The sequence below is a fragment of the Balaenoptera borealis genome, assembly GCF_965194805.1.
Source record: "Balaenoptera borealis genome assembly, chromosome: 19".
NCBI lineage: Eukaryota > Metazoa > Chordata > Mammalia > Artiodactyla > Balaenopteridae > Balaenoptera > Balaenoptera borealis.
In genome coordinates, this window is record NC_138878.1 from 969,329 (window position 1) to 980,615 (window position 11,287).

The following is an 11,287-nucleotide window of genomic DNA, read 5'->3' on the forward strand; positions in this document are numbered from 1 at the left end:
GCGTGCGTCTGCACACGTGCAGGGAGGGTACCTCGTCTGTCCTCACTCCGTCTGTGAATTCCCATCACATTTCATTCTTTCCATTTGTGAAAAAGAAGTGCTCACATGTCCTTCCCAGAGGGAACATAATTCTGAGACAAAACTGTGACAATCTTTTGGGTTGATTCTTGACTGCTTTTCAAAGCACGAGGAGACAGCAACTGCGCCTTCATCTGCTGCTTCTCGTCGTCCGCCTCTACCTCTGCTGCCCGCTCCGAGAAGCTCCCGCCCACCTCGTCGTTCCGTCCCAGCCCCCGTGTCTCCTGCAGCTCCACACTTTTGCAGAAAAAGGAAAAAAACGACAAAGAAAAGCAATCCGCCCTCCCCGCACTTTCTGGAGACTTGATCAGCTGTATATAACCCTGCATTTTTGTCCAGCTGTTCCTCAGGGGATGTTCTCTCCGAAATCCCCCCGCCAAGCCTAGCCCTGTCCCCCCACCCCACTCAACTCCCCCAGCGATCTCAAGGAGGAAATAAAGGAATAAGGAAGTTCTGATCTGTACCCAGTGGGAGAACAAACAGCAAACACGGTCTCCGATCTGTGTTTTCTTGCATGGCTGTAAGGAGTTCCCTGGACTGGAGTGCAATAGTGACCAGCTACTGAAACCGGGTGCCCAGGGCCCCCACCGAGAGGCAAGAAATCAATAGTCTGCGATAATGTGAATGTATATAGTCCTTGCAGAGGTCCAAATGATGATATTCATGATGATGATAATAAAGAAGAGATGTTTGCCAAATAAAAAAAAATTAAGAGAAACCATGGAAGTATGTAAAGTTCAGGAACTAGGTTTTCAAAGAAAGCTGAACTGCGGTCCTACGGGGAGCAATGGGTTTGTTGATCGCTGTTACTTTTCAGAGTGGTAAGAATTCACCCTTTGAGTATTGCCAGGAAGGACTCCATCGGTACACAGACCAGGTGCCATCCGAGCCCCACCTGGCAGGAGCCCTAACTCTGACCGTCGAGCTAGACCTGTCTCACCCTCCAGAAAGCTCCCGGGTTGCCTGGGGCCGCAGGGCTGCCCGCCTCTCGGAGGCTCACTTCTGTGGGTTTCAGAAGACCAGGGGCCGGGTGGGATTTGGGCTCTCGTGAGGCGGCGGGTGCCCACCCGTCATGTTTCCAGTCTGCTTTCTCTCTCGCAAGACTTGAACCTGTCAGAAGGGCAGTTGTGCACGTGCTGTGACATAGCCCCGCCTCTCCCCTCGGACTCCGTTCCCACGAGGTTGTGCTGGTGGAGGGTGGTGCCCTGGGCGCGCTGGGGTGTGGGTGCGGAGGTCTGAGGCCCTGAGGTCAGGACTGCGGGGTGAGTCCTGGCTGGGAGGAGCCCGCCACCTGCAGCCCCGCGGGTGTGCTTTGCCAGCCTCTGTTCCTCTTCCGCTCGCAGGGTCCCCTTTGAGGACAGGCAGGCGCGCCAGGGCTGGCCAGCTGATGGCATCGGGCCAGACAAGCCCGCAGGGCCGGACCACAGGCTGAAGGTCCGAGGTGGGGACGGCCCGTCCCACCCCAGCTGCTGGGAAGAGGTCCCTCAAGCCAGCTAGGAAAGGCCATCTTCCCTGTGTGGCCCCCATACCTGTATCTCATATACCAAGACCTGCCGCTGGCCGGGGCTGCAGAAGCCTGGCACGAGGGGCCGGCCAGAGGCCGACAGACGTAGCCCCTGCCGGCAGAGAGCGTCCGCAGGGTCAGAGGGTGGCAGCCAGGTGGGCTGGGCGGCTGGCAGCGAGGAGGCTGAGGCCCAGGGCGGGTGGGAGGGGTGTCCCCGTGGGCGCCAAGTCAGCGGATGCCGGGTGTGGGCTGGGTCACACGAAGCAGGCGGCTCCTTCCGTCCAGGGCCCCTTCCCTGCTTTGGGAGCCGGCATGTCTGTTGGTCACTGTGCGCAGGCCCTGTTTGGCCAGAGAGCTCACAGAGAAGGCAAACTCCCAATGAGTAGCTCTGGTCAGGCAGTAGGGGGGCAGCCGGAGCTGGAGTTGGCTGGTGGTCTGTGTTCCCCCTGCCTTTCTTATGCAAAGAGGGCGTCTGGACAAAAGGGGTCCAGTTCAGAGGCCGGCCTGCCCTGCTACCTCCTGAGCTTATGGGCCGTCGATGTGCGCGTGAGGGTCTCCTCCCCAGGGGCTGAGATCGGACACGCTGGTGAGCCCAAAGCTCTGTGAGATGTGGCTGCTCGCAGACCCTCCCTCCCCCCCAAGTCAAACCGAAACAGCAGCATTACCCCGTTCTGAGGCCAAAGCGCCAGCGGGAGGGCAGAGTGAGGCGGGCGGCGGCCGGAGCTCCCGGCCCACAGGGCCGAGTCAGGAAGGATTCACAGGCTGGGACAGCGGATGCTGGCGCCTGGGCCCCCTCACCCCCGGTGGAAAGCCCCCTGACGTGGGACCCTTCGACCTTTCCCACCCCCTCCTGTCTCTGGCCTTTCTCTTAGGACGTGTCATTGTCGGCAGGTGGTGGTGTCTGGGGGTGTTCTGTTGGCAAAGACCAGTGCCTACCATTCCCCATGTGGAAGGCTGGCACACCCCAGACCCCGTCTGAATCACGAGGGCTCCCATCCCCAGGACCAAAGGAAAGCCTTGGGTGCTACCGGCGAAGAGAGGAGAGCTGGAGAAAGCCTTGGGGCCAGGAGAGTAAGGGCCGTAGTACAAGAGGAGCCGGCCTCCCGGGAAGGGGCCGCCCTGTGGGGTCGCTCATCAGGGCCCAAGAGGTCCAGTGGTGGAGGGACACAGGTGGGAGGGGGCGTTGCTTCTGGTTTCATCCCAGTGACACTGTGGAGAGGGATCAGGACAGGCCCTAACTTCTTCCTATTTGCCAGTTTTTCCAAATACATCCTCAAAATGACACCAAAGTCCAGTCCCTGGCACCACCCACCTTGCCCGTCCCAGCTCACTGTAGCGTGTTTGGCCATGATTCTGCCCATCCCTTCAGCCTACCCACAAGTACTTATTGATTCTTTTATCAGTTCACCCTTCTGACCAATCCTGTCATCTCTCTGGCCGTTCATCCATCCACCCATCCATCTATCTATCCATCCACCCATCCATCTGTCCATCTCTCCATCCATCTGTCCATCCACCCATCCGTCCATTACTCTATCCCAGCTATCATTTGGTCCCCCGTTCATCCTTTCACCATCCACCCGTCTGCACACCACGCATGTGTCTCCCATCTAACCCACACGACCACGCCTCAGTCCATCCCCAGCCAGAACCCAGTGTAGCGTCACCTACTCCCTCAGGGATCCAAAGCCGTGGGGGTGCTTTGGGTCCCCTGTGGCCTCGGCCACCCCCTCCCAGTGCCCCTCCCATTGGTCCAGGCCTGCTCCGGGGACAGATAAGGTTCTGCTGCAGACGTGGGCAGATTGGACCAATGTCCTAGCAACAGCTCTGGCCAGTCTGGGCCCGCCTAGCAAGTGTGGTGGCTGTGGGCCAGGAGAGACGCTGGTGGTGGCCCGCACAGCTGCTCAGGGGCCCTGTGACCGGGACCACCAGTCGGGGAGAGCACATTCCCTGGCAAGTCCCAGACATTGCGGGGTGGCGCCAGCCACTCGTCTCCTTGTCACCAGGGGTCACTGCCTGGAGAAGGTGTCCCCAGGAAGGGAGGGGCACGACAGAGCCCCGTGCTGGCCTCCCTAAGACACCAGTGCTCCTGGAGCCCCTGCTCCCAGGTGCTCGTGCTTGGCTCTGCCTCACGCCTATGCCCGTCTTCCATCCAGGGGTCCCAGATGCTGGAAATTACCCCTCAGAGCTGGAGAGCTGTAGAAAGAGCCCCTGGCCAGGTTGGTGGGGTGGGTGTCCCTGTGGCCCTAGAGGCCCAGCACACTCTCCCCAGCCCCAGCTCTCCCTGGGCCCCTCAGCCCCACACCTGCCTGCGGGCTCCCGCGCCCTATGGGGTTCTTCCAGCGCCCCCCGCGGGATCACCTCCTGCTGGCAGGAGAGGAGGAAGAGGAGGATGCAAGGAGCCTGGATGCCGGCTGTCTGGGCAGCAACCTGCACAGCCCCCGGCGTTCCAGAAAACTCTGGAATCTGCCCGCTTCCTGTTGCTTTTGCTTCAATTCAGCCGGACCCTGGAGTGCCTCCCCAGAGACCCCTTACAGCAGTAACTCGACGTCGGGACTCAAGGGGAGCCTGGCTTTAAACGTTAGAATGAAGGACAAGGGGGGGCCTAGCCAGGCCAGCCTCCGGGCCGAGGGGCTCGGGCAGCGGGAGCTGGGGCCCGGCTACACGCAGCCTCGTGGGCAATGGATTGACTGTCCACTTCTTCTTTTTATGTGATTTTATTTTTTAATTCCCCCAAAGGGGTTGGACCGAGAGTGCTGGGTCATATTCCTCGGTGCCGGGCAGGGTCCTGGTGGCCGCCCTCCCCTGTCCCCCCATCTCTCTGTTCGCGGCCGCGTGGGTTCTGTGTTGTGGAATAAAGCCGCCGTTCGCCGTCACGGGCTCCGCCTCTCCTTGGGTCCCCGGCGACTCCGCCTAATCCCGTTTCACACATTGATTCACCAGATTTGTGTTGGGGGGCTTTCTCGGTGCCAGGCAAGAGGGACAAGACCCTGCGCCACGGGGGTGGACGAACGTGTGGTGCAGGGTCGGGGCGTGAGCGGGACGTGGCAGATGACCTCTGCCTCCTGAGTTCCGGCCAAGTGGGGTGAACTCTCAAAGGTTGTGTCCTCGAGGTGGTCGGGATGACCTCGGACCCCAGATGACACACTCGTGGCTTCAAGGGCCCGAGCCCCCCCCTGCCTGTGGCCATGTGGGCACCTCCCACAAGACCCTGAGGGTGGACACCTTGGCCCTGAGGAGCCAGGGTGTCCCAGACGTGGTGTCCCGGCTCACAGGGCAGGTCCCGCCCCCAGCGGGTGTGCAGGGCTAGGGCTCTGGGCTCACGGGCGGCCCCTGGGAGGAAAGGGGTGTTATTAATACTCGGGCCCAGCCTGGAACATGGTGTATTTTGAAAGGCGTCACTGGAAAGGCCAGCATGGGGGCAAGCCTGTCTGCACGCCAGGCAGCTGGCCGGAGCCCCAGCCGGGCCTGGTGTGTCAGCAGTCCCGGCACAGAGGGGATGACGGCGATTTTCCATTGCAGAGGTCTGAGCTCAGAGGGAGGCTGACCAGGCCAGTCCCGAGTCCAGCCGGCCCTTGGCTTGGACGCAGCCACCCTGGTGTCCTGCCTCCCACCTGGAGGTAGAGGGAAGGGCCTGGGCCAGGGGCCTTCCATGGGGTCTCGGCCCACAGGAGAGGGGGCCTGACTGCCCCGAACCGTGGGAGAAAGACCTGTGGCAGCTGTACTTCTGTCCTCATCCAGCCAGCCTTGGGCTGGGGCCCTGTCCTCAGTGCTGCCCTTGAGGCACTCTGGCCGGCCGGGGCGGGGGGGACCTGGGGACGTGTAACTTACACAGGTCAGACAGAGGGCGAGGCCCGGGCGCCGTGGCCACAAGAGGGAGATGGAGCAATCGGGAAGGCTTCCTGGAAGCAGCAGCACAGTGAGAATAGTGCCCCCTGGAGCCTCACACATGCAAGTGCATGAAACTGTGTGCAGCCTGGGGAAAAGGGGGTGTTGCAGGCAAGGAGGGCCGGGAGCTGGGAGGCCAGGCCTGCAGGCTCACAGCCAACTCAGGCCGGCTCCTTTCCCTGCAGGGCCCGGGGTGGGGTTCAGCCTCCACAGAGGTGAGAACAGAGCCGAGAGGAGAAAGGCAGCCACGGCGTCCCCCACTTCCTTCCAGGGCGCACGCCTCGTCCCCCCATCCACGGCCCCCGGGGTTTGTTCACAGGCTGCAACTCTCCCTTCCCCCAACTCCACATTCCCAGGGAAGAGGCCCTACCAGCAGTGGTCTGGAGGGTGGGATGTGGGCTGGGTGGGCAAATGCGCCCAGAGGGGCCCCCCATAAACACGTCAGGAGGATGGAAAAGGAATGGCAGGAGCTCCCCCAAGACGACGCCAGGGCGAGAAGAGGCCAGAGCAGCTGCTAGGGAGGACGGACGGAGGATACCAGGGCACCCAGGGACACAGGCCTGCAGCTGCCCTCAGGGAGAGAGAGGAACTGGGCGGGACTTGACAAACTGCCTTCAGGCCCCCAGTATCCAGGCCTGATCTGCACAGAATTCACCATCGTGCCCTGCGGCCCGGGCAGGGATCCAGCTTCATTAAGTGGTTCCCACCTAAGAGCTGGCCCAGAATTGGGGTGGGGAGGGGAGGGACCGCAGGGAATCCAGGAGGGGTCAGGAGGAGGGACGGGACGTCTCCTTCTGGCCCAGGACCCTGCCCTGGCCTGGCCCGAGAAGCCGCTGACCTCGTGGCACCCCCCTACCCCCCACCCCCAGACCTTTGTTCAAGTTGTTCCCTCCGCCCAGGCCACCCTCGCCTCGGCTCTGCCTGACCCTCCTTGAAGGCCGGCTCAAATGCCACCCCTTCCAGGAAGCCTGCTCTGACCCCCTGTGCCCCCTCCCTGCTCTGCACACTCGGGTAACTTGCTCACGTCTGCGTCATCCTAACTGTGGCCGGCCACTGGAGGCGTGACACAGGGAGGTGGGGGGACCTGCGACCCCTTAGCTTCCTGGCTCCTGCATCGTGGCGGGTGAGGCCGAGCTGTCGCCAGGAGGCCCTCCCGGCTCTGCCTCAGCTGCACCCTCTCCACCTGGAGTGTCCCAGAGGGGCCGGCCAGTGAGGAAGAAGGGCACCAGGGCAGGGATCCGGCTTCTGACCCCTCAGGGCCCAGAAGCCAGGATGGAGGCTCGGCCCCAGCCGGGAGGCCTCTGAAGCCTCTAGTGGGAACACCTGGCCTGGGGGAGGGCTTAAAGCCCGGGAGGGTGCAGGCAGGGGCCGGCAGCGCGGAGGCGAGCGCGGAGGCGAGCGCGGAGGCGAGCGCGGAGGCGAGCGCGGAGGCGAGCGCGGAGGCGAGCGCGGAGGCGAGCGCGGAGGCTCTGCCTGCCACCTCCTGCCCCATCCGCCATGTGGCCCTTCCTCAGCCGAGCTCTCTTCCCGCCCCCCACTGAGGCCTGGCTCAGCAGGGCTTCCTCAGACCCCGAGGCCCAGGGCTGGGGGGCCTGGAGCCGGGCCGAGAAGACCCCTCTGGGCCCGGGGGCTGGGGACAGGGAGGAGGAGGAGACGGGGGAAGCGGAAGAGCACGAGGAAGACGCAGGCTTCCTGCTGCCTCTCCTGGAGAGGGGGCACCTGGCCGAGTGCCCGTTACCTGACCAGGTAACAGCGGCGCGGAGCACCTGGTGGAGGCCGGCTGGGATCTCGGGAACCTGGGGAACCCCGTGCATGGGGGCAGGGGGACAGACGGCTGCAGCTCTGACCCCAGGGGTGAGAGGGCCAAGAGGGCCACTGTCCCCATGCCTGGAAGAGGGTGTAGGGACGCCCACCTGTGCACAGGCTGGAAAGGGCAGGGTGGCCTCTCCGCCCTGAAGGGGACTTTGTGTGTTGGGGGTGGATTACAGGGGCTTCTCTCCAGGCCCGAGTCCGTGTGGCCTTCCCTTTCCCCACCCCGGGGAGCCCCCAGCATGACCCTGAGAACAGGCAGGGTCAGGCCCCCTTCCCCTCTGCCCTCCCTCCAGGGGAGCCTGGGGGCTGTCCCGCCTCCGGGCTCAGCCTGGGCCGTGTGCTGGCAGGAGCTGGAAGCCATCAAACTGAAGCTGTGGGCCATGGAGCAGGCCCAGCGACCGAAGCCGCCCGGGGAGCAGGGCCCAGAGGGGGAAGAGGAAGACGCCACGGCCCTGCTGGCCGGGCAGCTGCTGAGCCCCGAGACAGGTAGGAACCAGCGGGCCGGGCCGACCCCTTCCCTGGGCCGTGGCCCCCAAGTCCTCGGGCGCGAGGGTAAGTGGGGATGAGCTGCGAGCTGCTGCAGGAAAAGTGTGGGCTCCCGGGGAAAGGCCAGGGTTTCCACGAGGTCTGGCCTGGCAGTGGGTCCTTCTAGATAGGCCCCAAGGGGTACTCTTCCCCAAGAACCCAGGTGCCCCTCTTCCCCGAGGAGCGAGGACTGAGCCACCAACGTGAGGTGCCTGCCCTTAGCAGCTGCCGGGAGCCCCCTGCCCAGGGCAAGCCCCCTGGTCCTGAAACCCCTCTCTCCACAGACAGCCCCACGGAGGCGGTGGAGGCCGATCACAGATCCGTCTACGTGGGCAACGTGAGTGGGGGGAGGGGGGCGGGATGGGGTCGGCCCAGCAGCACCGGGTCTGCAGCCGCCTCCTGGCTGTGAGGATTAAAGGAAGAGACAGTATGGGTAGCAAACTCAAAAGCCACATAGGCCTGGAAGGGAGAAGCAGGAGGGGGGCTCTGACGAGGGGGCTGTCCCCATGAGGGAGCGTGGACCCTCTGTGGTCAGGCCTGATTTCCCACTGTGGGCTGGGATTCGGGATTTCCACGTGAGATCTCCCAGTGGGCAGATTATTGGCAACGAGTCCCACTTGAAAAAGCCAGGCGCCCTTCGCACAGGCCAGTCAACCTGGGGAGCGTCCTCTGGATAGTCAGTCCACTCCCCCGGCAGGGGTGGGGGGTAGAGGTCTAGGCTACCACCCTCACCCTGGGGCCCAATCAACCCCTCTCTACCAAGAAAACGTGCTGCAGGAGACCCTGGGAGGCGGAGGCCCCTGCAGAAGGCCCCCCACCAGGGTCCATGCCTGTCAGGTGGACTACGGGGGCACAGCCCAGGAGCTGGAGGCCTATTTCAACCACTGCGGGGAGATCCAGCGGGTCACCATCCTGTGCGACAAGTTCTCCGGACACCCCAAGGGGTCAGTTGGGGCTTCGGGGAGGGGCCGGGTGCCCGGGGGGCGGGCACAGCTCTGCGTGGGTGAGCGTGGCCCTCACCTGCCCCCGCCCTGCCCCAGCTATGCATACATAGAGTTTGCCACCGAGAGCTCGGCCCAGGCCGCTGTGGAGCTGGACAAGAGCGTCTTCCGAGGCCGGGTCATCAAGGTGTGTGTCCCCCACCAGTCACTGCGGGGGCGGGGGGGGGCAGGGCTCTGCTCTGAGCTTCTCTACGTTAACCCATTAATCCCCGAGGGGACAGGAAAAGCAGGCACGGAGAGGCTGAGGCACCTGCCCGAGGACACGCAGCTGCCCCAGCCTGACCCTTCTCCAGTGTCCGGTGTTTGCGCACATCCGCTGGGTGGTGTCGGGGTACCTCAGACCCCAGTGGGTTTGGCCTGGGTGTAGCCCTGGGGAGGCTTCCTTCCTGACCCCCCCTGCAGGGGTAGATGTTGGCTTGACAGGGGCTGGGAACAGGTTAAGATCTGATGCCTCAGGGGCCTGGTGGGTGCTGGGGCCTGTGTTCACCTGCCTGTGAGCCTTCAGCAGGGAAACCCAGGAAGGCTTCCTGGAGGTAGCTTTAGCCCTGGTCTCGGCCCTGGGCTGGGGAGGAGGGTGTGAGAACAGAGGTCTCAGGCGGACTCGGCCTTTGATTCCAGGTGCTGCCCAAAAGAACCAATTTACCAGGGATCAGCTCCACGGACCGCGGGGGCCTTCGGGGACACCCAGGCGCCAGGGGGGGACCCTTCCCTCACAGCAACTTCCAGGGCGGGGCCCGTTTCAGACCACGGGGGTGGAACCGGTGGGCTGGGCCCTGGGAGGGCGGAATCCTATTGGAGCGGGGCCCGGTGGGCGGGGCTCTGTTGGACCTGGCTGGGTCCGGTGGGCGGAGCCCTGGAAGCCGCTCGCCCCCCGGTCTCTCTCCGGGCAGGGGGCGCGGAAGGTTCTCACCGTGGTATTCACCGTATTGAAGGGAGGGCCCGATTTTGAGAGTGGGGCTGCGGCTGGGTCAGGAGTAGACAGCCGTGCTCCTCGTGGGACCATTTACTCCGCGCAGAATAACTATCCGTCCCCCTTCCCTCGGCGGGAGGACGGCCCAGACCCCACGGCCGAAGCCACCGGTCACGAAGCAGGGCACGGGGTGGGCCTGGCACGCGGGCTGGTCGGGGCTTTGGAGGGCACCGGGCAAAGCTGCGGGCAGGTGAGGCCCAGACAGCGTTGGGTCAGCTTCGGGTCGGCATACTCAGGACTGTTCCATTAACGCCTTTTACAGAAAAGTAGAAACGTGTGTCTTACTGGTAAAGCATAAATTATTAAACTTGAATATTTTTTAAAAGCACATGGCAACAGACCGCCCCGCTTTATTCGCCTCACCTGGACGCTGTTTCCTCGGTGCACGCTGTGCAGAGAAGGCGGGGGATGGGATGCGGCTGTGGATCCCAGGCCCAGCTCTACCCCCTTCACTCCTGGCAGCCAAGCGGCAGCTTTGGGCTTTCCGGCGTCACCGCCAGCCCCCGCGCCTCACCTCGGGTCTGGTGGCCTCCGGGGCACACACTCCCCCATGACGAGTGACACAGACGCCGCCTTGTGGGCCCTCACCTGGGAGGCCCTGCAGAAGGGTGCGCCCGGGGCACCTGGCGCAAACCTGGGCCTCATCACAAAGGGACGCAGAGGGGCTTCCATGGCGGGCGCCCTGCCTGCGCTCCTCTCTGCGGCAGACGCCCCGCTCTCTCCCTCCCTGAGGGTGCAGCGTGCTCTCTGCCCTCTGACTGCATTTGGAGTGGGGAAAGGAAGCTCTGGGGCCCAGCTGCAGACACACCCGGTCCTGGCCTTAAATAACCACTAAAAAAATCTCAGCCTGGGCTTTTCTAAAGCAACCCTCTTTGCCTTGTACTTTTTTGATTATCAGGTTCTTAAGCTACCCACAGGTGGACGGTCCCCAGTCCCCAGTGTCCCCTCTCCAGCACCAGTGAAGTGTTTTCTCGGAAGGGTGCACCTCTGCTCTCCATCCATGTGTCCATCTGGCCAGGTTCACACTCTCCTTGTGATCTGGGGTCAGCACTGGCCCTTGTAGTGGGGTGAATGACAATCCCCCCAAAAAATATGTCCACATCCTAATCTCCAGTACCTGTGGATGTGACCTTATTTGGAAAAGGGGTTTTTGCACACGTGATTAAGCTAACGATCTGGAGATCAGATCTCCCTGGATCACCTGGGTGGCCCTAAACCCAGTGACACACACTGGGTACGAGACACACCGACACACGGAGAAGGTGACGTGGAGACAGAGGCAGAGACTGCAGTGATGTGTCCATAAGCCAAGGAACCCCAACAGTCGCTGGCAGCCATCAGAAGCTGGAGAGGCTGAAAAGACCCTCCTTCAGAGCCTGCAGAAGGAACGAACCAGTCCTGCCGACACCTTGATTTCTGACTCTGGCCTCCAGAAATGTGAGAGAATAGATTTGTTTTCACGTGCACACGCGCACGCGTGCGCACACACGCACCACCACCCGCCCCTGG

General features: G+C 63.1%; 1 protein-coding gene across 1 annotated transcript; it reads left to right on the top strand.

The window, feature by feature from the left end:
• Positions 1-644: 644 nt before the first annotated feature.
• On the top strand, positions 645-9,872 carry PABPN1L (PABPN1 like, cytoplasmic). The gene is made up of 7 exons (XM_082370210.1): positions 645-6,852; positions 6,925-7,423; positions 7,576-7,768; positions 8,092-8,144; positions 8,645-8,751; positions 8,848-8,935; positions 9,427-9,872. The coding sequence occupies exons 2-7, from the start codon at positions 6,968-6,970 to the stop codon at positions 9,736-9,738; spliced, it is 1,209 nt and encodes a 402-aa protein (XP_082226336.1). The 5' UTR covers positions 645-6,852; positions 6,925-6,967; the 3' UTR covers positions 9,739-9,872.
• The last annotated feature ends 1,415 nt before the right edge of the window (positions 9,873-11,287 follow it).